The 24,627-nt window shown below is 38.3% G+C and overlaps 5 protein-coding genes across 9 annotated transcripts in view; 2 read left to right on the top strand and 3 right to left on the bottom strand.

Annotated features, from left to right (window-relative positions):
• Nucleotides 1-5,938, top strand: part of LOC123320608 (A disintegrin and metalloproteinase with thrombospondin motifs 9) — a 96,434-nt gene extending 90,496 nt beyond the window's left edge. For 4 of the 5 annotated variants that reach the window (XM_044907967.1, XM_044907966.1, XM_044907968.1 and 1 more), the window contains 9 exons: nt 44-245; nt 299-468; nt 2,836-3,006; nt 3,238-3,456; nt 3,581-3,722; nt 3,790-3,973; nt 4,190-4,323; nt 4,385-4,569; nt 4,701-5,938. In XM_044907967.1, coding sequence (XP_044763902.1) covers nt 44-245; nt 299-468; nt 2,836-3,006; nt 3,238-3,456; nt 3,581-3,722; nt 3,790-3,973; nt 4,190-4,323; nt 4,385-4,569; nt 4,701-4,787 — 1,494 coding nt within the window. In that variant the 3' untranslated portion in view covers nt 4,788-5,938. The remainder of the gene's footprint in view (nt 1-43; nt 246-298; nt 469-2,835; nt 3,007-3,237; nt 3,457-3,580; nt 3,723-3,789; nt 3,974-4,189; nt 4,324-4,384; nt 4,570-4,700) is intronic. The other variant, XM_044907969.1, reaches the window with a different exon arrangement.
• A 335-nt stretch (nt 5,939-6,273) lies between these two features.
• Nucleotides 6,274-6,964, bottom strand: LOC123320611 (bifunctional transcriptional activator/DNA repair enzyme Ada). The gene is made up of 2 exons (XM_044907972.1): nt 6,581-6,964; nt 6,274-6,521 (listed from the first exon to the last, which is right to left on the bottom strand). The coding sequence occupies exons 1-2, from the start codon at nt 6,933-6,935 to the stop codon at nt 6,301-6,303; spliced, it is 576 nt and encodes a 191-aa protein (XP_044763907.1). The 5' UTR covers nt 6,936-6,964; the 3' UTR covers nt 6,274-6,300.
• A 115-nt stretch (nt 6,965-7,079) lies between these two features.
• On the bottom strand, nt 7,080-8,749 carry LOC123320610 (hsp70-binding protein 1). Its single transcript, XM_044907971.1, has 6 exons — nt 8,411-8,749; nt 8,174-8,354; nt 7,899-8,120; nt 7,678-7,833; nt 7,408-7,616; nt 7,080-7,348 (listed from the first exon to the last, which is right to left on the bottom strand). Exons 1-6 carry the CDS (start codon nt 8,618-8,620, stop codon nt 7,301-7,303), a joined length of 1,026 nt encoding a protein of 341 aa, XP_044763906.1. The 5' UTR covers nt 8,621-8,749; the 3' UTR covers nt 7,080-7,300.
• Nucleotides 8,750-8,861: 112 nt separating this feature from the next.
• LOC123320609 (carboxypeptidase D) lies at nt 8,862-15,838 on the top strand. The gene is made up of 17 exons (XM_044907970.1): nt 8,862-9,522; nt 9,579-9,814; nt 9,937-10,106; nt 10,306-10,615; nt 10,778-10,869; nt 11,765-11,998; nt 12,056-12,247; nt 12,299-12,384; nt 12,445-12,642; nt 12,699-13,133; nt 13,190-13,429; nt 13,511-13,944; nt 14,002-14,264; nt 14,320-14,664; nt 14,714-14,989; nt 15,041-15,199; nt 15,251-15,838. Exons 1-17 carry the CDS (start codon nt 9,058-9,060, stop codon nt 15,376-15,378), a joined length of 4,263 nt encoding a protein of 1,420 aa, XP_044763905.1. The 5' UTR covers nt 8,862-9,057; the 3' UTR covers nt 15,379-15,838.
• A 150-nt stretch (nt 15,839-15,988) lies between these two features.
• Nucleotides 15,989-23,077, bottom strand: LOC123320183 (rhomboid-related protein 2-like). The gene is made up of 6 exons (XM_044907390.1): nt 22,716-23,077; nt 18,235-18,437; nt 17,247-17,540; nt 16,970-17,183; nt 16,758-16,914; nt 15,989-16,694 (listed from the first exon to the last, which is right to left on the bottom strand). Exons 1-6 carry the CDS (start codon nt 22,878-22,880, stop codon nt 16,519-16,521), a joined length of 1,209 nt encoding a protein of 402 aa, XP_044763325.1. The 5' UTR covers nt 22,881-23,077; the 3' UTR covers nt 15,989-16,518.
• Nucleotides 23,078-24,627: the final 1,550 nt, after the last annotated feature.

Raw genomic sequence — 24,627 nt, 5'->3', positions numbered from 1 at the left:
GACTGTGATGTTAGGTTAGATCGCCGGTAACACCTCTGTTTAGTGTTCGAAGACTTGCGGCGGCGGCTACAGCGAAAGGAGGGTGGTGTGCAGAGGTGACAACGATTCCTGCGACCCCAGGAAGAGGCCGGTATCGAGGACCAACTGCAACACCTTCAGGTGCCCCCAATGGCGGTTGGGAGATTGGTCTGGCTGCGATGAGAACTGCGAGAGGCATCGCTTGGTGGAGTGCAGGGACGATTCCGGTGAGTTTGAGAAGATTCGCTCGGCGAAGTTTGATGTTTTGGGGTTGTTTCAGGTGCTAGGGTTCCGCAGGGCCAGTGCGGTTTCAAGGAGCGCCCGAGCGAGTCGGCGAAATGCAGGTTGTCCCAGTGCCCCCATCTGTCGAACAACGTGCCGAGGCAGTACTTCGATTCCAGCGAGGATGGCAGCGGTAGATACAGGTGGAAAGTGGGGAAGTGGAAGGAGGTGAGGTGGATTTTTTTTTAAACGAGGGAAAATATCGATTTTTTCGAATCATACATAGCCTTCACGCAGCAGGCTGAAGCTTGGAGCTTCTGTCACTGATTGGAGTTTTAGTAGCTTCCACTGGCTGTCCGAAATACTGTCGAATTTCACACTTTTATACACCCTTTAGCTAGAGCGTTACATTCCCTTCCTGTCCCGTGTGGTACTTGGGTGTCAGAAATACACTGCCCGAAAAATGAAGTGGATAATTTGCGTACATTATAATAAATTCGATTTTCTCGTGAACACTGTTAGATATCCGGAAGTTTGGTATGGAAATATGGGTTTTCGAACACGCTGAATCTATTGAGAGCAATTTCGAAAGCCTATCTCCCTTCGTTTAGATTTTCATCTTGGAAATGGCATTTTTTCAAAAATTGCAATTTTCAATCTGCGATATCTCCTGTTATATTCGTCTGATCCAATTGGGATTTCCGGTTCTATAATCAACGTTGCTTAGGCTTTCACCCTAGCACAAAAAATCGGTTTCGAAAATTTCGTTTTTTTGGGTCAAAAATGAGCAAGGGGTTAGACCCCCCTAAAGTGACCTATTTGCTACTCTGTCTAAAAATCAATGTGTTCTAGTACTGTCTTGGGATATGGAGTGCATAGAATTTGCTTTGAAGATTCTAGAAAACCAAAAAGTTCATTATTCAATCGAGAATTGCACACCAGAGAGCTCTTCGAAGTCAACTCGAAAATGAAAAGTGGAAAACCAAAAAAAAAATATTTTCTCATAAACAGGGCCAGATATTTGAAATTTTGGTATGTAAATATAGGTTTTCGAACACGCTGAATCTATTGCTAGCAATTTCGAAAGCCTATCTCCCTTCGTTTAGATTTTCATCTTGGAAATGTCATTTTTTCAAAAATTGCAATTTTCAATCTGCGATATCTCCTGTTATATTCGTCTGATCCAATTGGGATTTTCGGTTCTATAATCAGCGTTGCCTAGGCTTTTACCCTTGCACAAAAAATCGATTTCGAAAATTTCGAATTTTTGGGTCAAAAATGAGCAAGGGGTTAGACCCCCCCTAAAATGACCTATTTGCTACTCTGTCTAAAAATCAATGTGTTCTAGTACTGTCTTGGGATATGGAGTTCATAGAATTTGTTTTGAAGATTCTAGAAAACCAAACAGTTCATTATTCAATCGCGAATTGCACTCCAAAGAGCTTTTCGAAGTCAACTCGAAAATGAAAAGTGGAAAAACAAAAAAAATTATTTTCTCCTAAACAGGACCAGATATTTGAAATTTTGATATGAAAATATAGGTTTTCGAACACGCTGAATCTATTGCGAACAATTTCGAAAGCCTATCTCCCTTCGTTTAGATTTTCATCTTGGAAATGGCATTTTTTCAAAAATGCAATTTTCAATCTGCGATATCTCCTGTTATATTCGTCTGATCCAATTGGGATTTCCGGTTCTATAATCAGCGTTGCCTAGGCTTCTACCCTAGCACAAAAAATCGATTTCGAAAATTTCGATTTTTTGGGTCAAAAATGAGCAAGGGGTTAGACCCCCCTAAAATGACATATTTGCTACTCTGTCTAAAAATCAGGATGTTCCATTGCTATCCTAGGATATGGAGTGCATAGAATTTGTTCTGAAGAATCTGGAAAACCAAACAGTTGATGCTTCAATAGAGAGTTGCACTCCAGAGAGCTCTTCGAAGTCAACTCGAAAATGAAAAGTGGAAAAACAAAACAAAAAATTTTCTCCTAAACTGGGCCAGATATTTGAAATTTTGGTATGAAAATATAGGTTTTCAAATACGCTGAATCTATTGCGAGCATTTTCGAAAGCCTATCTCCCTTCGTTTAGATTTTCGTCCTGGAAATGGCATTTTTCAAAAATTGCAATTTTCAATCTGCGATATCTCCTGTTATATTCGTCTGATCCAATTGGGATTTGCGGTTCTATAATCAGCGTTGCCAAGGCTTCCACCCTTGTGATTCAAAAAATAAATTTCGTCTCGAATATCCAGTTCAATTTTTGAGAAGTGTAGTTTTCCTGTGGAGAAAACAAAATTGTATATCATTAACTTTTGACAAGCCAGTTTAATCTCTCTCTGCTCTCTACTGCAGCCACTTTTATTTCGTTCCTTGCTTTTGTTACAAAATCTCACGTCACGAATGGGCAACCTCATGGCTCAGTTCGAGTCCCCGATATATTCCCCGAACACCAACAGCAGCTTAACAAATTATCATCTACCACCATTACTTAGGTGCCACACACGTCCTTTAAACCCCCTCCAAAACCATATTTACCCCTTTTCCCACCATCCACAACGAAAAACTCATGAAATTCTGCTTGTATCGCCAGTGCTCGAGCTCTTGCGGCAAGGGGATGCGCTACAGGAACGTCACGTGCGAGGACAAGCTGAACGACATCATCCTCGTAGATCAATATTGCAAAAGTTCGAAACCGAAAACCAGCAAACCTTGCGAACGCTTTAACTGCTCGTTCACCTGGATAGAGAGCGACTGGTCACCAGTAAGTTCGATGATTATTTTTCTCATTTTTGATACAGGGGATCTGTGGGTCATCGGCGGTTTCTACTTGAACTCATCCATAAACTGCAGGCTTTGCGGCTTTCATTGCTAAATCCTTCAGCTTCAAATCATGTATTAACCTTTCTTTCACCTATTCACCCTTGGATAACAATTATTTGCCCGCTTCATGGTTAATACCTAGGTACTTATGATTTTTTTTCCCCGGCCATAGTGTTCGGCCAAATGCGGCAACGGTTTCAAGACTCGCAACGTCACCTGTCACAAGGTGTACCACGGAGGTCTGATAGACCCCAACCCGATGCCGGAGTCGAGGTACAAAAGGTACAGGAGGAACCACTGCGACATGTACAGCAAACCCCTGGACACGATGAGGTGCAAGGAGAGCAACTGTGGGGATCATTTCGTATGGAGGACCGGTCCGTGGAGACAGGTAACGAAAGAGAATTCTTATTTTTTCGACCCATGTGGAAAAATAAGCCATATTTGGTCTTCCTTCTCTTTTGGTGGCTCACCCGGTAGGTTCTCAACTGCGAACTGATTTATCCTCTTTTCAGTGTTCGCATAAATGCGGAAGAAAAGGAAGGCAAATTCGTCAAATATCCTGTTACAATACGAGGACTGGAGATAAGACAGCCAAAAGGTTATGTCCGAGGAGTTTCAGGCCTAAAAGGAAGAGAAAGTGCAATCAATGGAGATGTGAGTGTGGTGGAGTTCATCGCCATGATTTTTACCACTAGTAATAAATGTACCTTATTTATTTCAGGTGCGCATAAGAGTTGTGCAGATGCCAAATACAACCTGAGAACGAGGGAAAACAAAGATTATATTTTGGACCTGAACGGTAAGATGGCTGTGGTTTACTGTTTCAAGATGGATACACAGACACCGGAGGAATACATAAGTTTCACGAACGACCTACAAAATTACGCAGAAATATATCATAAAAGGTAAAATTCCTCATTTTATTTTTTCAAAGCTTTACCTGCACCCACCTGAAGATGCTGTTGTTATACCGAAACACGTGTCGTGGTTTAACAATCTGTTTTTAGTTTTTCCTTCACTTTTCACACTGCCATCTTTGACTTTTACAAATATTTCTTCCGGTTTACCAGAAAGTCCGTGTCTAAATGCCTCAAAAAAGTCAAACTTCATCGTTTATACAGGTTGATCGACCTGAATACTTGCCCAGATGGCGGAAGAGACGACAACTGCCACTGCGCGGACGTGAGCCCAGAAAGATCGGGACTGACCAGGTTCTACAAGGTCAGACTGGACATAAGGACGATGAGGATCATAGGTTGGGAATTTTCTCACCCATCCACAACTTTTCGAGTCTCAACAAAATTTCCAATTTACAGGTGACGATTTCACGTTCGTCAGACAAGAGAGGGGAAGGCGCATCCCTTACGGCACTGCTGGGGACTGCTACAGCAAGGTCGAAGGTTGCGGACAGGGTAGATTCTCCATCGACTTGACCGGTACCTCCTTCAGACTGACCGGCGACGTAGGGTGGGTGGGAAATATCACGAAAATCCACAGGACGGTGAGTGAGACCGTAATCTTTGATTGTTTCCTCTGAATCCGGTCCCAATCCCTTAGTTTCCATCTTATTGGTACTCCTCAGAGCAGAGTGATCTTTCCTCATGTTAAAACTCTTCGAAATGAAAATTTCAGGATAGGACTGCCAATGGTAAGTGCGGAGGTTTTTGCGGAGATTGTATGCCTGACCTAGCCACGGGTCTACACGTTGAGGTGACGTAGCAATGACCGAATATCAGTGTTGAGGTTGATCGCCTAACATAACTATTCACGTTTGAAGAGGAGCCAAGTTTCCGATGAAATTTTAGCGGGTGGATGGAGAGACGAGAAGAAGGGATGCTTAAATTGTGTCCACTATCGATAGATATGTTAGAAAACCTTTGAGTTAGTCAAGCACAAGACTCGAATATCTTTGTATTATATACTACTGCCCAGTATTTTTAGTTTTAGAAGAACAATTGTATTTATTTTTTCAATCGATGTTAACAAGAGTTCACGCTTGAATATTGTGGATTGCCTCGATAGCACCAGGTGCATTTTTAAAATATATAATTTTTCTCGTTAAAAGTTTCACCTTCAAGACTTGTTCATCATCTGGCTTCGAAAAAATTTTACATGCACCGTGAATGTGTTTCTTGTCTAGTTGCCATAAGAATAATTTTGTGCCTTTACTCTCTGAGATATTCAGTTGAACTGCCCTATTATTAATTACTGGACTACACTGCTAAGCTTGAAAATTGTACATTCTCCCTTACGTGTGTGATATTCAGTTCAGACCAAGTTACTGAGAATTTTTTTTTCCTTTTTCGAAAACTGAATAGTTATCCGCCTCATATTGAGGTATTTTGTGACAATTTATTATTATTTTATTTGCTTTGAATGTACCACCACTAGATTGTATTTATGTGTAGCGATATTGAACAATCCGAAACTGTATTTAGATCGTTGAGTGAACTTGTTCAATTTGATTGCCAAGTTTGTAATTTCCTTCAAATATCAATATCGATTAAAATATTTAATCAAAATTACTTTTATCCGGGAAAATATCAGGAACGGAGTATGTTTAAAGGACAAGTTTATGAAATCACTGCCTTCTAAGTCATAATACGATAGTTCGTTTCAGAATACAGTGAAATGTAAGTGAAGTTTTCGTATTTCTGAGTTTCAAATTCGAATAAGACTGTTTTTAAAATTAATTTCAATACTCATTACCCGATAGAATTTAGAATAATGTGAAATTCCAAATTCATTGATTATTTATTTCATTTGTAATTTTATAATGACAAATCAAGAGAATGTTGAGTCGACGCTATATGTAGGTAATGTAAATATATCTTTTATAAATGTTATAAAAATAAAGAACCCAGAAAGCAGCCACTTTTTACCGTTATGAAATTATCAATTAGATACCCTTGTAATTTTTTTCGTTACCCTTTAACCAGGTTTATGCAATCGTCTGTGGATGGATGGAATAATCGAGACTTTTACATTAATTTGTTTGATATTTCGGCATCTCCAGAAGAAGAATATTTGGATGGAGCCATTTTCAATGGTGCAGTGAAAGTTTTTTAGGTATGTATCATTTAAGCCGTACTTATTCAACTGCAAGAGACCAGCAGCGACATTTTCCGAAATATCATTTATATTTCAGTCGTACTAATTTAATTTCAACTTAATGATCTGGTTTCGTTGAAATTATACTACTCAATAATGAAAAATTTTTAATAAGTGGATTTTATAAAGGAGTTTTCTCGTAATCCAACAGCTTCACTTTCCGATCCCCTCCCCATTTATATTTGCTCATTCCACCGGTTTTACTGATGACCCTGTGGCAAGGGATCAGATAGGCAAGTTTGTTATTCTTCACAGCCGAAGCGACAGCTCTAACAGCTTTCGGATTGCCTATAGCCTTGGCAATCTCCTCGTAATAGACCGTTGAACCTTCCTTAACATTTGCTGGAATTACAGAACTGAATCAGTATACCCTTGTGTTTTTTTTTTTAACTTCAAAGTACCTATAGCCTTCCATACCGACACTTGAAACTCTGTCCCTTTCAGCATCACATCAAATTTTAAGGAGTCACCTCGGGAGAATATTCTACTGACCATTTTACTGATTTTATCTGCATCCTCTGAAAATTCTGCCTCTGGCCAATACTTTTTAATTTCGATCAATTCTGATGTAGCGTTTTTATCAGGAGGGAAGGAAGAGTAATAGATTTTTTCACTTTCATCCACTAGAAGGAATAAAAAGCCAAATTCACACTCTCCAACACCATAAATCAAATTTTTGCTTTCTTCAGCATCTTCTAAAATATTTACTTGAACCATTTTTTCAGAGTTTTGGAGGTAACGTTTTTGTTTACGCATCCAAAGAAAGGTTAGAATTTTTTTGGCAGATAAGATACAGAAACTAACCTTGAAAAATCAAATTCAGGTTGTTGTTTGTTTATGTGGATTGTTACCGATTGACCCTTCAAAGCATAAAGAGGTAAATTGCAATTTAAACATAGCTTGATATTTTATGTATACTTTATTCGATTACACCATTTGTGAACATAATGACTTAACGGCAATGTAAAATTTAGATTTTTGCATTATATTGGATAAGTAGGATAAACAATTGTATTATAATATTAACATGGGAAAGCTTAATAAAAAATTTTATTAAATTAAAATCCTCCAGCTGAAAGAATTGCACCGTTCTCAGTGCAAAACCCTCAGAAAATCCTATGTCATACGAATATCAAATGCATCAACCGCTTACAGTATTCTTCTTCCTCCTGTGAAGAAAATTATTTTTGTTATTTTTTCATTGAAATCGATGAAAAACAAAGATTACCTGGCATTCTTCTTTATTCTCCACTTTGGAAATGTAGTTCTGCAAGATTTCCTTGAAATTGTGCTCAGGATTTCTACATTCATTCAAGGCTGTGGCATTATCCTCGACCAGAGATAAAAGCAACGACAGAATATGTTCAGAACTTGGCTTTCTCTCTTTAGATATCAAATTTATAAGAATCGGTATGATTTCCAAGAATATAAGTCTACCTGAAGAGAAGAAAGATTGAAAAATCGGATTCACCAGGGAAAATGTTTCAATTTGACATACTTTTCAAGTCAGGCTGAGATCTGCAAAGAGAACTCAATAAAAACGCTGTCTTTATTCTGAACTTATCATCTTCTTTGTTTAGAGTTCTGAGAAGAATATTGAGGCCACCATATCGCACAAGTTGTGAAAATCCCTCAGAATTATCCCTCGCTATGGCTGAAAAGGATCACGTAAGTCTACTTCTGTCTAGTTTCTAATCTTGATGGATCTATTCAACATACCGCTCAATGCATAAATACATTTAACACCAACTATGTCTTCTTGATCGTTATCTAAGATATGCAGAAGTATCGGGACAAATTCATGATCAATAACAATTTTTTGACAGTATGGATTGTTCTGGCAGAGTTCCGCGATCAATCCACAAACGGCAGATCTCACCTCTGCATTTTTACAGTTCAAACATGGTTTCAATATCATGAATCCTCCAATTTTATGAAAGTCTGAAATACCAATGATATTGTTGAATGAGAAAATGTGATATAAGTTATAGTACCATTAGCTATATCAATATTGTCAATATAGTCCATGATATTTTCCAACGCTTCCAAATAATTCGAAACGTCATCTCCATCTTTCACAGTATCAACTTTCATCAGAATTTCGATCTGTTTTTGTAACACTTCGACAACGTTAATAGTCATTGATTTCAAGGCAGTCTCAAGGAATTTCTTCCTCTGAAAGTTCAAACGTTAATCATGCTAATTCGAAACTGGTTCTTCCAGACTTATACCTCTTCGTCCATGGGGAGGAATTTGGTTTCGGTAGAGCCATTTTCAGTTGCAGACATTGCGTAGCGTAAAAGACCTTGCAAACTATTTGGTTGTCTTGGTTGGGGTATGGATGCATTACTGGTGTTGTTCGAAGAAGTTGGTTGAGGTGCTGCACAAATAGCTCCAATAGGAGCCTTCGGACCTTCGTTTGATTCTTGGACTCCAGGCATTGTGTAAGCGTTTTGAATTCCACTACCGAAAAAACTCAATTTCAATCTGTTTTTACTATTTGTTGAAAAAATATTGATGATGTTTCTAGAATTTTTCTAGGTTAAGAGCGTGTTTATCTGTCAAACAAAATAACAGCATAAATGAACTACTGGTAAGGAGATATGAACTACCAGAGAGTCTCTGTGAACTACTATCAATCACTTGTTCAAATTTGACATTTACCTACGTCACTGGGATTTTTCTCATACCCAACTTTCCCGTTTCAGATTTTAACATTTTCCTCCTCACCCAGTCCCCCCAAGTTCATATTTTCATTGCAATTTACTATCATTAAGCAATCTAATCAGATTACACCGAATTACAACTAAGTGGGTTGTTAGTTGCGCGGCTTTGATATAGTTTATATCAGGAATGAACCTGTTGTTGTGATCAAAAAATGTTTTTCCAATATGTTCTTCCAGTTCTGATTTTGTGCAATATTTGTTTATGTTTACCAACTCGCGAAAATGACCTGGAAGGAATAAAACACGACGTGAACGAGTATTTTCTACAAAACCCCAGATATATTGATTATGATGAGCTGACGAACCTTTTCAAAAAGTTGGAAACTGAACATTCTGACATAGCTAAGTTGATGTCTGTTGGGAGATCAGTGGAAAATCGAGAACTATGGGTATTGGAGATACATGCTAATGTCGGAAATCGCAGTCTTTTAACACCAATGTTCAAATATGTTGCGAATATGCATGGAGATGAAACTGTAGGAAGACAGTTGATGATATATCTTGCCCAGTATCTCATTTACAATTATGGGAAAGATGATAGGGTAACAAGGCTCGTGAATACTACAGATATATACTTGATGCCTTCAATGAATCCAGATGGCTATGAAAATTCATTGGTAAGTGTTGTTAGTGAAAACCAATATGTAATTCTGAAGAATAATGCTTATTTTAGGAGGGCCATTGTGATTCTCGTGCTAAATATCTTGGAAGAAACAATGAGAATGGATTTGATTTGAACCGTGACTTTCCTGACCAATTCAATAAATCTTTAACACAAGGTACAATATTAGCCGGGAGACAACCAGAAACTGTTGCTATGATGACATGGATCTTATCCAGGCCATTTGTTTTATCCGGTAATTTGCATTCTGGAGCGGTTGTAGCTAGTTATCCATATGATAATTCCAAGTAAGTAATATGTTGACTGTAAGGTCCTGAAGTCTAATAAATAAAAGAGTTTAAGTGGTTAATATTAAAATGAACACATGTAATTTTCCAATATAGTAACCAACAATTTTCGTTATTCGCAGTACAGGCAGGCAATGTTGCAAAGAAAGTAAATCTCCAGACGATAAATTATTTAAAAGGCTTGCTTCCCTTTATGCTCAAAACCATCCGATTATGAAATCTGGAAATGGTTGCCCTCAGGAGCACTTTGAGGACGGAATTACCAATGGGGCCTTTTGGTATGAACTTCAGGGTATGTTTTGAATATAGTACGGCAAAAGAATTATACTGAGTTGTCTTAATTAGTACCTGAAGATATTTTATGATCTTTATTCTATTCTATGTAATATAAACAGTTGTCAATGATGACAGATGTCAGAATGTGCAAACTTGGTTTTGACATATCTTCTCTAGTATCATAATTGAGATCAAAATGGCCATTTTTTTTTAAGGTGGCATGCAAGATTTCAACTACGTTCATTCGAACTGTTTCGAAGTTACGTTCGAATTGACGTGTTGCAAATTCCCTTCCGCAACAACATTGCCGAAAGAATGGCAACTGAACAAAGAACCTCTGTTAAAATATATGGAAGCCACCCATTGGGGAGTCAAGGGTATTGTCACAGATACCGAAGGTACACCGGTACTCGATGCCGACGTACAAGTCATTGGAATCGAGCACAACGTTACCACCTCGAATCGGGGTGAATATTGGAGACTTCTTCTGCCTGGAACATACGAGATAGTTTCGTCAGCTTATGGGTATGTGTTGAGTTTGTTTCATCGGTTTAGTTTTTCCATTTTAACGGATTTTATAGCCTTTTTTTGAACTAAATAAGTCGATTTACCATACAGGTAAATCTACTTGTTAACTAACTGATTTGTGTGACTGCTTCTTAACATTTTGCAACGCTATTTTTTCAGATACGAACCGTCCAAAAGAGCGAGAATAACTGTAGTGGAGGGCAAAACAACGAGACAGGATCTTGTGCTCAAAAGATCTGTTCCTATAGAAGGTAGAGTTTCTCAAAATTATGTCCCAGAATGGGTTTGGTACTAGGGTTGAATTTTCTGAAGTTTTACGATACATATCATTCTAAGTAATCGATAGAGAATTGGAGCACTGTGCCATAGCGAAATTTAGATTTTTATTGTATAGTACAGTACGAAATTTTACACTGGAAGCTTTCAGGGATTCAGAAATTCGCTGCTTTGGTTTAATTTTATTTTTTTTGGTGATGGTTTAATTTCCATTCGAAATTCGAATTACTTGAATGTATCTCATGTTCTCCTTGGTTTGAATCGATTTGATACTTTTATTTAAGATCTCGAATACATTTTACTAACCTATGTGAGAATATAAGAATGGAAAAAGAAATAATTTTAAGGAGCACAAAAAGACAGATAGAACTTTGGGACAATAATTTCATACCTTTAAATAATCTATAAGGATAGTTATTTTACATATGAACAAATACATATGTTTATATAATTTGATCTTACTGGAATTTGTATTACTGAATTTTAATTCATTGCTTTAGTATTTATTATCTCGTTGCAACGAACAAATTGTTTTATTATTGAATCTATTTTAATATTTTATGTTTATTCAATAAATGGATTATATAAACATGTGTATTTTAATTTTTGCCTTTTTCTGCACCACCTACTAACCATGGTCAGGTTTCTGCAGGATCTGCGGAATGAACACGACCCGAAGGTAAGTGGGGATCATTTAACCATATTTTTTAGTGTTATTGATTGAAATGACGTAAATTATAGATCAGAGCTCCACACAGTCTTTTGTATGAAATTTAGCTAAATGAGGAAAAAGATTCGTTTAAGCTGCATGAATGAATGTTCTTCTATACATATCACCCGGATAACATAAATTTCGTTTTTCCTTCGTAGGCGAATATAAGAAACTGATCGAAGACACCAAAGAAGTCTACGATAAGTACGGTTTCATGATATCTGACGATTCCGTCTTCAAACATCATCATTACTCCGACATGGAGAAATTCATGAAGAAGTTCAACAAGACATACGCGAACATCACCAATATGTATTCGATCGGAAAGACCGTACAAGGAAGGGAGATGTGGGTTTTCGTGGTCAGCAGCACACCGTTCAAACACGTACCAGGTAAATACAAGAATTATGATTTGAGAATCGAAATTTGAAAGGATGCGATGATTTTAGGCAAGCCGGAATTCAAATACGTCGCGAACATGCACGGAAATGAGGTGGTGGGCAGGGAAATTCTTCTGTTGTTGATAAAATACCTTTGCGAAAGGTACGGAACCGATGATCGGATAACCCAGTTGTTGGACACCACCAGAATCCATCTGATGCCTAGTATGAACCCTGATGGATACGAAATATCCAGAGAAGGTTACTATGATAAGGAAATCCAGGTTTTTTTCTAACCATGAATCTTTTTAGGTGACTCTTCGAGCGCAAGGGGACGAGGAAATGCCCATGGTGTGGATCTGAACAGAAATTTCCCCGATCAGTATATAGTCAACGAGGTGATTGGCGTTTTAAACGATTCGTTTCACTTAGTAGTTCAAATCTTTCTTTTTTCTTAGTTCAACAGGGTGATAGAGCCGGAAACGAAGAATGTGATGGACTGGATGCTCTCCGAGCATTTCGTACTGTCAGCAAACCTCCACAACGGGGCCCTGGTGGCCAATTATCCTTACGATGATACCCCTGATCTGAAGCAGTACAAGAATCCGACTCCAGATGACGCTGTTTTCAAACATCTAGCTCTGACTTATTCCAATGTAAGATTATCATTGTTACTTACTCGAATTCAGTTGAAATATCATCCCTCTCGCAGGCTCACAGGACAATGCACGATGGAAAACCTTGTCCGATGTTCCCCAAGGAAAAATTCGTAAACGGTATAACAAACGGTGCTGAATGGTATGTGGTCACCGGTGGTATGCAAGATTGGAACTACATGGTGGGTGGTTGCATGGAAATCACGTTGGAACTTGGTTGTTATAAATATCCCACCGCTGATAAATTACCCGAGTACTGGTTGGATAACAGGGAAGCTCTCATAACCTACATGGAGGAAGTCCATAAGGGAATTCATGGTTTCGTTAGAAGCACAATCGGTCAACCTATACCTCGTGCAGAAATAATGATAGAGGGAATTTCCCATTTTGTGAAGACCGGTAAAGATGGGGATTACTGGAGGATCTTACTGCCTGGAATCTACAATATTACGGTCACTGCAAGAGGGTACGAGAGTTACACACAGCAAGTTGTGAGTATTTATGGAGAAAATCCCAGAAAAGTAGGTAATAAACGAATGAATTTCAGATTGTCCCAAGTTCCGGCAGTATCAGTTACAACGTGACCCTCCTGAAGAACGACGGGGCCCACTGGGCCAACGCCTACGATTTCGACAACCTAAAGAACCAGTATCATCCGAAGTACCACGCCAATAGCGAGATCTACGAGATCATGGGCAAATTGGAGAACATGTATCCGGATTATGCCAGTTTTCAGAGTGAGAGCGAGGTGTCGATGGCCATCCACAGGCTGAAGGTGACAAATGAGGTTAGGCTTTCGAAAATTGACATTGTTATATGTAGACTGTCAAAAATATGACATATGAGGATGACAGGAGGGTGTTTTCAGGTGGAATCTGCGGATGACAACAAATTCAAGGTAGCGGTGATTGGGAATCTCTACGCTACCCAGCCTTTAGGACGCGAGTTAGGGATCTACATAGCGCGCCATCTTCTGGCCGGTCTCAAGGTGGGAAACCCGACAATCAAGAGGATTTTGAACGATACAGTCGTTTACATAGTTCCAGTCATCGATAAGGCTTTCGAACAAGTCTGGGGCGATTACCAGAGGGAATCCAGCGGGGTTAAAGTACCTGATAACTACGTGTGTAATAATATAACGGCTGATTTCAAACAAGTCGGCGATCAGATCATGAATTTCGGCAAGGGTAGGGTCAATAGCATAGCAGCGTCAAAGAGCCTGGCCAACGCTTTCAAGAGAATGTTGATCGAGGAAAAATTCGACTTGGTTTTGAACATCGAAGGTGGTGGTAGTGGCATGATGTGAGTTTTAGTGGTTTTAAAGTGGGGGACGTTTCAAATCGATTTTATCCCTTTCAGATATCCAAAATTGAAGGATTCCCTGAACCCCTACAAGAAATTCTACGACGCTTACACTTATCAATACAAACCGTCCATTTTATGTGGCAACGACTTCACCGGAACTCAGGAAACGTTAACCGACTATCTGTACCATGAGTACGACACACCAATCTTGACGGCTAAAGTTAGTTGTTGTGCTTATCCAGCCGTTGAGAACTTGCCTTACATCTGGAGGGAAGTTATCTTCCCGGTTATGGATATCTTAGAGCTGGCATCTTCAGGTATGACTAAACCGACTGATAAACTATCCGAATACTGAATAAAATCTTTCTTTAGGTGTTCAAGGTCACGTACAAGATGACAGAAAGAAACCGATGACAAATGCCACTGTCAAAGTCCAAGGTTTGAATAAAACATTTGAAGTGACGAAAGTCAAGGCCGACTTTAATATTATGCTGCCTCCCGGCAAATACGTGCTCGAGGTCAACTGTCACAATTACAAAACTGCCTTTATCAATGTCGTTATAACCAAGCAAAAACTACACTTGCCCGTTACTTTAGTCAGAGGTGATCTCAACGTTGGTGTAGCTGTACCGGTTTTGAGCAAAACTGATAAAATAGAGAATAACATCCTTCGAGAACCTTTGTATTTGAACGGAGTGAAAAGCAACGGTTTGAGAGGTGGGTTTGATTTTTTTTTGTATCCTTCCTCTAATTTTGGTGATTGTAGGTTACGTGAGGGATAATTTCGGTCATCCTGTACCAAAGGCTGTGATACACGTCGTAGAAAACAACTTAACAGTATTATCGGATGAGGAAGGGAAGTACGCTTTACCCCTGGAGGTGAACAGGTATACCATAAACATATCGGCTGTGGGTTATCACCGATTGACCAAGTACCTGAGCGTTGACGATCTGAACGGGGTACCCGACGTGGTTATGTTCACTCTAATCAAGAATTCCAGTGTTATGGGCTTGCCGAGGATTGTTTTCGTCTTGGTGTTAGGTGAGTCGAACACTTTTTCCCTCGGGAGAAACTCACCGAAGGTTTTTTCAGGTTTTGGTACAGTTTTGCTGGTGGCATCTGTGATTTTCTGTTATATGACGTGTAAGAAGAAGAACGAATATTGGCTACTGAACACAAGCGGGTATTTCGAAGATTACAAGGATTATGACGAGAGTAAGGAGAATGAATTGTTCCGAAGACCAATTGAACGTAAGTTTTGATTAACTGTGTAAAATTGTCCTAATTTTTTATTTTATTTAGGTAAACCGGTGATAGTTAGGCCTTACTTTGATGAAGACGATGATGAGGAGGGAGAGTATGAGCGTGTGGACAGGGATTTACCATCATCGTCGGACGATGAAGATGACATTGTTTTACTGAGTAAATGATAGTGACTCAGATGTGAAAAGTACGGAAATGAGTCGAAGAGTCGAATTCTCAGATTGATCTGTGAGTAGTATTCAGATAACCAAAGTAGTAATTGATATAGAGTTAACGTAACAGATCATTCCAAATTTTACATCATGAATTTTACATCATTGATTTTATACTCAAAACATTCCTTATCTCATTCGGGATCTCTTCCATTTGTTTGTTTCCTATAAATTCTTATATTATGCACTACGATTTCAAAGTGTCGTTTATTTTTTTACCTCTCGATTTTATCTTTTTGAAATATTTGAATTAATATTTTTATACTTATTTAACTTAATTTTGAGTGTTATCAGTTACGAATCGAGTGTTCGTTTTAATGCAATATGATAGTTTTAATGAATAATGTTGAATTTTATGTATATCACTCGAATTGTTTGAAGAATTAAAATAAAACTAAACTCTCAACAATTTTCATCCCATGATCTTATTCTCAACCTTTCCTTGAGTAAAATTTGGAGTTATATAATTGATAAATTACTATTAAATTCTCATATTTCAAACAATAGATTCTCATACAGGGTGAGTCTTTTGAGGTCATTGGAAACACTTTTTTTTGATAAATATAAATTTATTTGAAAAATACGTATTTTACAACAGTCTTTTGTAAAACAAAGTCTGAAATTGTTTTTAAGTAGTATAAAAAATTAATAAATAGAGTGACCATGAAGATCCTTATAAAGATAATTTATATCTTGTGAATAAGTAGGATAAGTCATATAAATCAACTATATGTTGAAGTTAAGGCAAGTTTTTCGTGCAGTCCGTCTTTTTATTAAAACTGGTGGATGTAGAAGTGAGATATGAATTTTTTAAAAGTTTCGATTCATCACTTCTAAGTGCTTTCACCGATTGTGAGTGCCAATGACGAAGGAACTTTAAAAAAATTAGAATATTCCAATATGGACACACGGAATTCATCTCACTCCTTAAATTAAATACTTTCAATAATAACTTAATTGATTAGGTTAGCTACGACACGAGATCACAGTTGCTTCATTAAAAATTACTGTTAGTTTGTAGTATGTACCTCCTATTTACATAATTATAAACATTGATACATTTTGGTTCTTAGCTATGATAGTTGGTACGTCGGTTCAAGATACGTCCATAGGCGTGTAATCCATGGGCGGAAAGTGACTAGGCCACGCCACCTCTATCACGATCATAGAACCCATGACCATCCCGAATATTACCAGCGTGATCCACTTGAAATAAACCTCCCACCTATCCTCTTCCAAGTTCCTAAGGATGTCTATTCCGACACATATTCCTGAGAGAGAAGATTACCAGGTATGTTAAAGAATTGGAATTTAACGGTCTTAACTCGTGTTACCTGCCACTGCTCCGGCTAAATGCGCTACAACACCAATCTGTTCGCTGGAAGAATTGGACGAAATGAAACGGCCATAACAAGCTGTTCCCAAATCTACGACAGTTATTCCTAGGAAGATTATCATCTGGTAGAAAGCAAATGCGGTTTGTTTCCAGTTCTGGAAATAAATATCGGTAATCCATGGTTTCGAAGGTGATTCTTTGGATTCTTACCAGTATGAGCGTTGAAATATGTGCAGTAATGATTGCGTATACTCCACCGCTTGCGCCCCCAAGTTTTATCTGGGGATCTATCACAGACGTCGCCAAGGAGCCGGCTAAAACTCCAGCGAAATAGATCGAAAGAACCCTCCAACTCTTGTGTACCATCTCGAGGGGTAATCCAAGAACCAGAAGGACTAACAGATTAACCACCAGATGGGTATACCTAAAACGAAGATTTCATTCGTGAATCCTTCCTTCCAACCTTCATCTTCTGAGTGAATCTTACCCTATGTGTACGAACATGTATGTGAAGAACCTCCAAACCTCGTATCGCCTCGCCGGGTCGTATAAGAGCCATCTACCCAATTTTCCGCTAGCGGATAGCGTGGAGTTCGGTTCTAAATATTCGTCGATGATGAAGGGTATGACTGTGATCAATGCCATTATCGGGAGGCCTATGGGAGGCGGGCAGCAGGAAAATTCTTGTTCGTAGGCTAAATCCGATTGGTCTTCTTCCAAGGCAACACGTATCCTACCCTTCTGTCCTATCCTCCTGGGGGGCACGATGGTTTCGACGTACCTGAAGAATATCGGAAAATTTCATATTTCGAATTTCACGCTCTTCTGGAATTCTATGCTCTTTCAATGTTCCAGCAACGGTTCATTACAATATTGGTGTTCTGTGGTCGGAACGGTGTGTTTTTCTGTCTGTTCAGTTCTCTCCACAGTTCTTGGAGAAATGCTTAAAAACCTATCTTATTTTTTTTAATATTTAATTTATTAGCTATACTGAATTATTATCTAACTTTAGTAAAGCAGTAGCTGATTCGTGTATATTTTTCATATATTTCAGAATTCAATACTGTTCTCTATTAGTGATTTAACTTGAAAATAATTAGCCATGCCGAAGAATTTCATTAAATGTCCATAGTGAAATTCGGTAAACATGGTAATTATCTGATATTCAAGTTTCCGCTTGTTTATTCGGAACCGTTCGTTTTTGTGTTCTCCAATGTTCTCAATCTAACAGAACGTTCAGTCCTAAATGTTCATATCATTCTATGCAAAGATGATAATATTTGATTCTATGGTTTCGTATTTCAAAATTCGTTCGTTACGCTGGAAAATGGAGAAACATCTCGTGGGAAATTTGTGTGAATTAGTGGTGAAAATTACAGTGAAAATCGTTATGTCTGGTGAGTTTAGAATGCCGATTTCATTAAGATAGTGGGCGAGTTTCGATTCGACCAATTATTCCATTTGTGTATACTTACTTCGTGAAGGCTCCCCTGAACAGCGGTGTGAGTTTGGGATGTTCTATCAGAATTTGGAATTCGTCGAACGTTAGCTCGCCGTTTCCATCCTTATCCGCCAAATCCAACAGTTGGAAAACTACGTGATGTGCTATGTTGTGTTCTTTCCTCAATGTCTTGTACAACTCCTTCGCTGTAACAACTCCATCTCCATTTCTGTCACACTGGAATGAAATGGGGGCGCCGATTAGTATATCGTTTCGTTTCTTATGGATAATTCCATTTGGGTGGCAGATAAGCTTGGAATTTTATTTTAAAAAAGGAATTTTCTAATAATTCGACTCTGAACACAGACAACATATTGACCTAAATATAGTCTGTGGTTTGGAAAGATTAGTATTTTGTGTTGCATAACTTGGTTTATAACATTCAAAATTTAGATAAACATTGTTTCTCTGTAGTTGAAATTCTCATCTGTATCATGTTATCAGTTACTCGATTTAATTCTCAAATAAAGGTGAGGTTCATGCATTTATAATGAAGGTTTTCGATCCATTTTTGGCTCAGGGATTCAAGTTGTTTAATTAAGTATAATCTAATCTATTCAATATTGCATTCGCCTTGTTTTTTTGCCTGCTATCTCAAGAAAATTAACGAAGGATATTGTCACATTCTTTAGAAATGTTATTTTCAAACAGGATTCGACAAGTCAATTCAAAAGCTGTTTTATTAATCGGGAAAATTTTGTATACGAAGATGGTGAATCTGTGGTTCGGGATACAGACAATTTACTCCACAGAACACTATATTCTAACTCTATATGTGGTCTGTGGTACAGGACACAGATTATTAATCTATATGTGGTCTGTGGTGCAGGACACAGACAATTAATCTATATGTGGTCTGTGGTACAGGACCCAGTCTGTGGTTTGGGAAGACCAGTATTGTGTGTTGCATAACTCGAACTGATAGGATGAGAAGCGTATTGTGAATTGCATAAAGCACAAAAATTAAGGGGAATATTCAGTATAAAATTCAAATTTAACGGTGGAATATTAGATCGTTTGGATTATATTTAGAACACAATGTGGTGTTGATCTTAAATCGAATTTAAAAATTTCATTTGAAAGTAAAGAGTCCAATAACGATTTCTCTTATTGTGCAAGTTTCAAATGAAATCGTGACATTATAGTTGAGGGAATTCCAATCTGTATCATTCTTTCAATTAGTCATTTTCCTTCTCAAATAAAGGTGAGGTTCATGCATTTATAATGAAGGTTTTCGATCTATTTTTGGCTCTGGGATTCTAGTTGTCTATCTAGGTTTTATCTAATCGATTCAATATTGCATTCACCTTGTTTTTTTTGCCTGCTCTCTCAAGAAAATTAACGGAGGACATTGTCACATTCTTAAGAAATGTTATTTTCGAACCGGATTCGATAAAGCAATTTAAAAGCAGTCTTTATTTATCCGGATAATAATTTTGAATTCAAAGATGGTAAATGGCGGTTGGTTCGGAGCTCTTTATGCGTTTATTATTCACTGAGATTTGCATAGTTCAGCTCCTGATTTATGTAAAGTGTATTCTTGATTATATTTCGAAGTATTTTCAAGAGTAGTGGAGTTAGGGACAATTTTATACCGAGGCTTTTAACTAAACTCATTCAATTTATAAGATATTTTTAGGTGATGATCCCTTCAAACAGTTTTCGTGAGATACACCTCAACTCATTTTGTAATCATCAGATCGATTAGATATAAATTACAGAATAAACAGAGAGCTTTCAGCAATAGCGAAGAATCTACTAGGAAAAATATTTATTCGAAGAATTTCGACAGGCTAAGTTAATCGGTATTTGCAGAACGTTATCTTCTATGTTTGTTTTATTACAAGTCTCTATCAATCCAGCACTTTGTAACATCAATAAATCGACGACGAGATGAGATTACACAGGTATTTCCAAATTCGAATAGTAACACGTTCTCGTGAATCATTCCAGGTGTTTTTTTTTTATCTCGTATGGTAGAAGCTCGAGTTGCAGATGATCCGTTTATAAAACCGTGTTTAATCGCTTTGGAATGCGTCTGATGTGGATGAGTAGGTAGATTTCTGCACCAAAATTGAACCAGTTACTTTTTAGGGATGCATTATGTCGATTAGTCATCCAGAATCCGCGAAAACGAGAAGGTTGACGTTGCGCGAGCTGTAATTTTTTTTTAATGGATATGTCTGCATGAAAAATGTCGCTTTCGTCGAGTCTCTCATTGCCACTTTGAAGCGAGAAGCTACGAGGTCGTTGGAACAGGTGTCCCAGTCCATTTTAAGAAGACTTGATTAATCGTTTCGTCAGAAATCCGAGAAAGTAACAAATTCTCGGATTTTGATAAAGTGGGTCGATGTTGAGGTCTGTATTTATGCGGCGTTGGGCAAGAAGGTGAAGGCCATCGACTGGCGGTGTTGATGAACTCTCCGGTGTGTCTGAGGGAATTCCCTGATGTTGTGCTGGTCGTTTTTCTTGTAGGTACGTCCGGGGGTTTTCGTACCGTTGTTCTTTCTGTCAGTGACTCATGGGAGAACTCCGTTGGAATCTATGGTGGAAATACTCGAGTTTGAAGGGTTTCAAAATGGTTTTCATGATATCTGAGTGAGGAGATCCATTCAAGGTCTGCTGTGCATCCCATCTTTCTTGAGCAGCCTCAGATCTCAAGCTTTGGATCTCCATCCAGGTCCAGAGTTCTGATGAACGTCGGCCTTGACTTGGGTAACCCAAAAATACTGCGATGGATGTACGTCATGATTGTGAGACTGTATGGGGCAATAGTTTGGCATGCCAGGGCAAGTCAGAACTGCGTCTAGCCTTCGTTTGCATCACTGGAGCAATGTGAACAGTCCAAACTATGGTACCTACTGGAGATCATTACACATCTCACAGCTCTTCATCTTGTGATAGATATAGATTGAATACAGAATGAATGTGTTAGGAGAATGCAAGGAATGTTGCATAACATCCTTAGCATTTTCCGATCAAAACAAATAAAACAATCGGGGAATTATATCACAGTTCCTCTTGCCAGGAGCTGTTTCAATTATATCTGAAACATCTCGTCTCGATTTTCTTCGTATCGTGTTGCATTTGAATTTTTAATAGCATGTGTGTGATAGATTACCACTGTGGTACCATATTTTAGTGTTGTCAAGGCCAAGCCTACATTCTTAGCTTGTTCCTTCGGTCGGTATATAAATAATATATCAATACAATTAAAACAGTATAGTTCTTCGATAAATCAACTCTTTTGGTCCTTGAACGTAAGACGAAAACGGAAGTCTTGAGGTTTATTTAATGGGTAAACTGCGTGGAATTGTTTTCGAAGAGGAGTACTTAAGGAAATAGTTTGGCACGGGTATTCGGATTCCTTGCCAGAAGTGTTAACAACGTTTCGTGTTGTTTATCCACCGAATCAATAAACTTTCGATTAAAAATACTCTTTAATTGGAACTTTATTGGGAATAATAAACCAGCGTTGGCTGAAGATGAGACACGTACGAAAAAATCCGAAGGATTGGGGTCTGGTGATCTTGCTGGCCACCTTTAGCACAACAGATTGAAAAAAATGTGTACAGTGTAGTATACCCAGTGAAGAAGTGGCTGTAGAAAGTTTTAATCGTTTTTAGATATTTTCGAAAATGAATATAAGTTGAGGCTAGTCTAGAAGTACCAGAAACAGCCCAAATCAGGCAATTGGGTTACCCTTTACAGGGTGGGCAAAATTCATTGTCCACTGAGAGGATCTCGAGAACTATAAGAGCTAGAAGAAAACGGATGACACATTTCCGAGCTCTTTTTCAGAGAATGGTGGAAACCGTAGCCTCCTATGATTCTTCGTTTTTGAGTTATTAGCAAAAAATGAGATTTTGACGATTTCGAAAAGTTCTCACAACTTTTTTGTCTTTGAAGTTATAGATCTGGAACTTGAACCTTCTACAGGCACTTTTTTACGTAGAATCCACTAACGAGCTCAAAATATCTTTTCATTTCGAATCATTAGGCGAACTTTCGTTTTTTTTGAATGCAAACTTTTACTGAATTTGTTATTTTTGAATTGGAAAAAAATCTTTTATCAGTAGATTCTACGTATAAAAATGCCTAAGAAGGTTCAATCTTCAGATCTGTAACTTCAAAGACAAAAAAGTTATGAGAACTTTTCAAAATCGTCAAAATCTCATTTTTTGTTGATAACTCACAAACGAAGAATCGTAGGAAGCTACGGTTTTCACCATTCTTTGCTTCTCTGAAAAATAGCTAGGAAATGTGTCATACGTTTTCTTCTGGCTTTTACAGTCCTCGAGATCCCTTCAGTAGACAACGAATTTTGCCCACCCTGTACAAGGAACCCCATTTAAATTGGAAATTTCGAGGGTTTCACTCGGTTACAGATCTGTAGTTCGACACTATGTAATTAGATAATGAAATTTTCGCTGGTTTTAAATGAGCGCTACTCACTTCGTCGAAAATCCTCTTGTACCTCTGCCTCCTCCTGACCCTTTCCGACTCGGTGCTCATCCTGCTGAAGGTGCTGAAAGTTCTGAGATACGAAGGCTTAGTCGGGGGGTCCGTCGTGGGCGTAGTGGGCGCACTTTTTGTCTTTCTACCGTCTAAAAACTCCATATCGATACCTACACCGATCGCACCATACGTTTATCTCGCGCGCTCTCAAAACTTATCTCTTATCGTATAACGACGATAACCTGAGCGCTATATGAGTACTCGCCGGCTAAAAACACCTTATAACGCGACCGTGAAACTATGAATGGGTTCCGGCCGCGATCCACGATGTCAATTGTTGCACGCTATTTCGGTTTTAAACTACTGGTCGCCGTTTCGTAATCGTTTATAAGGCGGACGACTCGGTCTTATCAAGGATTACCGCGAATGAAACGGCGCGTCTTTAATTTCGGGGGAGTTTGGAGGTTTTCTCGGGAGGTTTAAAGGATCGTTCGTAGCTGATGGATTCCAGGAGACCGGACCTTGATTCATTAGCGAGAATCGGGTCTTGTTGGATTTCTGGATAGACTTTTTCAGATCTACAGATCATATATGTTTCATCTGCACCAGCAGTGCCACCATTATAGGCATCAGCCTTCTTAGGAAGTCAACACGAACTTTTATACTGGTGTGCAAGTCTAGGAGTGTGCCTCCGGAGGTCATTTCTCTTTTTACACTCCCATTGGTCTTTCTCAAGCCATCAGAAGGGTTCTGGTCCACCAGGTGTTAAACTTGATGCCCTTTTCGCAGAGTCATCGTCTTCTTCAATACCACAGTGTCCTGGCACCCATAAGAGAGTCACTTTATTGCCAGTTTCTTAATGGTATTTATAAAAATCTTCCACCGAATTCGTTTATCGATTGAAAATGACCTCCAGTTTAACGAGAAGTCCTCCAAATAGAACGGAAATCGGAATTTCTTTAGAAATTCTTCGTTGAGGTCATCCGAGAATTCGTTATACACTGCTCAAAAATTAAAGTGGTTATTCGAGAGAAAAATCAGGTGGATAATTTCTTTGTGTCATCCGTATGTGCCTAAATGGGCTATTGCAACTCGTCTGGTGTTGTGTTGTATCGATAATTGTGCTCAGAAAGAAGCTTCTCCTATTTGAACAATTATTTTGTTGGTTAAGCGAAGGTTTGACTCGACAAGAAATTGGCGTTATCAGTAGTTACTGGGAACCTTAGTTTCAACTCCCCTATCCTACCCTACCACTGTTGGGAGTACGATTTTCTAGTTGGCGTGCGAACCCGTTGGGAGCAGAAACTAGTGTGGTGGCATGCGTGCCTTTTTCCCTGTCCTAATCGGTTCTATCACTGCCTCGACAGTCATTTGGATATTAAACCTTGATTTCAAAGTGGTTTTCAAAAGAAGGAACCTTGTTTAAGCCTGCAGGGTTCACCAGGTAGACTTCATTTTGTTTATTTCTTTAGTGTGTTATCGCTTTAAGCAGTCTTGCGTACAGTTGCCATTTCAGACAGTTTAACCGTATATAGACTTCAAACTCAATACATTTACAAACAAATTTATCTCCTTTTATGTATTATTACATGCACGCGAATTATCCATTTCAATTTTTGTGCAGTGTAGTTCGATAGCCCGACCTTCAACCGAAACTAATTGAAGTGAATACATTTTAAATTGTTGTCTTTCGCTCGATATAGTTTTTATAGTCCACGTTTTAACGCAAGTAGCAACTACACATGTAATATAATATCAGGGGAGTTGAAGATTATTCAATGAGTTGGGACAATGATTGAATAATATCTATGGGAAAAGGGAATATCTTTTTAAAATAGGTGTTTTATTGATGAAATTCCCGATTTTCTGGAGCTCTTATTTTAATTTTAGTGATTCTACGACAAAATTT

This window comes from Coccinella septempunctata, chromosome 9, assembly GCF_907165205.1.
Source record: "Coccinella septempunctata chromosome 9, icCocSept1.1, whole genome shotgun sequence".
Classification (NCBI taxonomy): Eukaryota; Metazoa; Arthropoda; class Insecta; order Coleoptera; family Coccinellidae; genus Coccinella; species Coccinella septempunctata.
This window is presented reverse-complemented; position numbering and strand designations above follow the sequence as displayed.

Coding starts and splice junctions, on each gene's coding strand:
- LOC123320611 (XM_044907972.1), bottom strand. CDS start 6,935: ATGCGTAAACAAAAACGTTACCTCCAAAACTCTGAAAAAATGGTTCAA. Junction 6,522..6,580: donor GTCGGTATGGAAGGCTATAG/GTACTTTGAAGT, acceptor CTGTAATTCCAG/CAAATGTTAAGGAAGGTTCA.
- LOC123320183 (XM_044907390.1), bottom strand. CDS start 22,880: ATGGAGTTTTTAGACGGTAGAAAGACAAAAAGTGCGCCCACTACGCCC. Junction 16,915..16,969: donor ATATTTCAACGCTCATACTG/GTAAGAATCCAA, acceptor ATTTATTTCCAG/AACTGGAAACAAACCGCATT. Junction 16,695..16,757: donor TTTAGCCGGAGCAGTGGCAG/GTAACACGAGTT, acceptor CTTCTCTCTCAG/GAATATGTGTCGGAATAGAC.
- LOC123320609 (XM_044907970.1), top strand. CDS start 9,058: ATGTTTTTCCAATATGTTCTTCCAGTTCTGATTTTGTGCAATATTTGT. Junction 13,134..13,189: donor AGAGTTACACACAGCAAGTT/GTGAGTATTTAT, acceptor AATGAATTTCAG/ATTGTCCCAAGTTCCGGCAG. Junction 13,430..13,510: donor GGCTGAAGGTGACAAATGAG/GTTAGGCTTTCG, acceptor GGGTGTTTTCAG/GTGGAATCTGCGGATGACAA.
- LOC123320610 (XM_044907971.1), bottom strand. CDS start 8,620: ATGCCTGGAGTCCAAGAATCAAACGAAGGTCCGAAGGCTCCTATTGGA. Junction 8,121..8,173: donor CAATATTGATATAGCTAATG/GTACTATAACTT, acceptor TTGGTATTTCAG/ACTTTCATAAAATTGGAGGA. Junction 7,834..7,898: donor ATGTATTTATGCATTGAGCG/GTATGTTGAATA, acceptor GATCCTTTTCAG/CCATAGCGAGGGATAATTCT.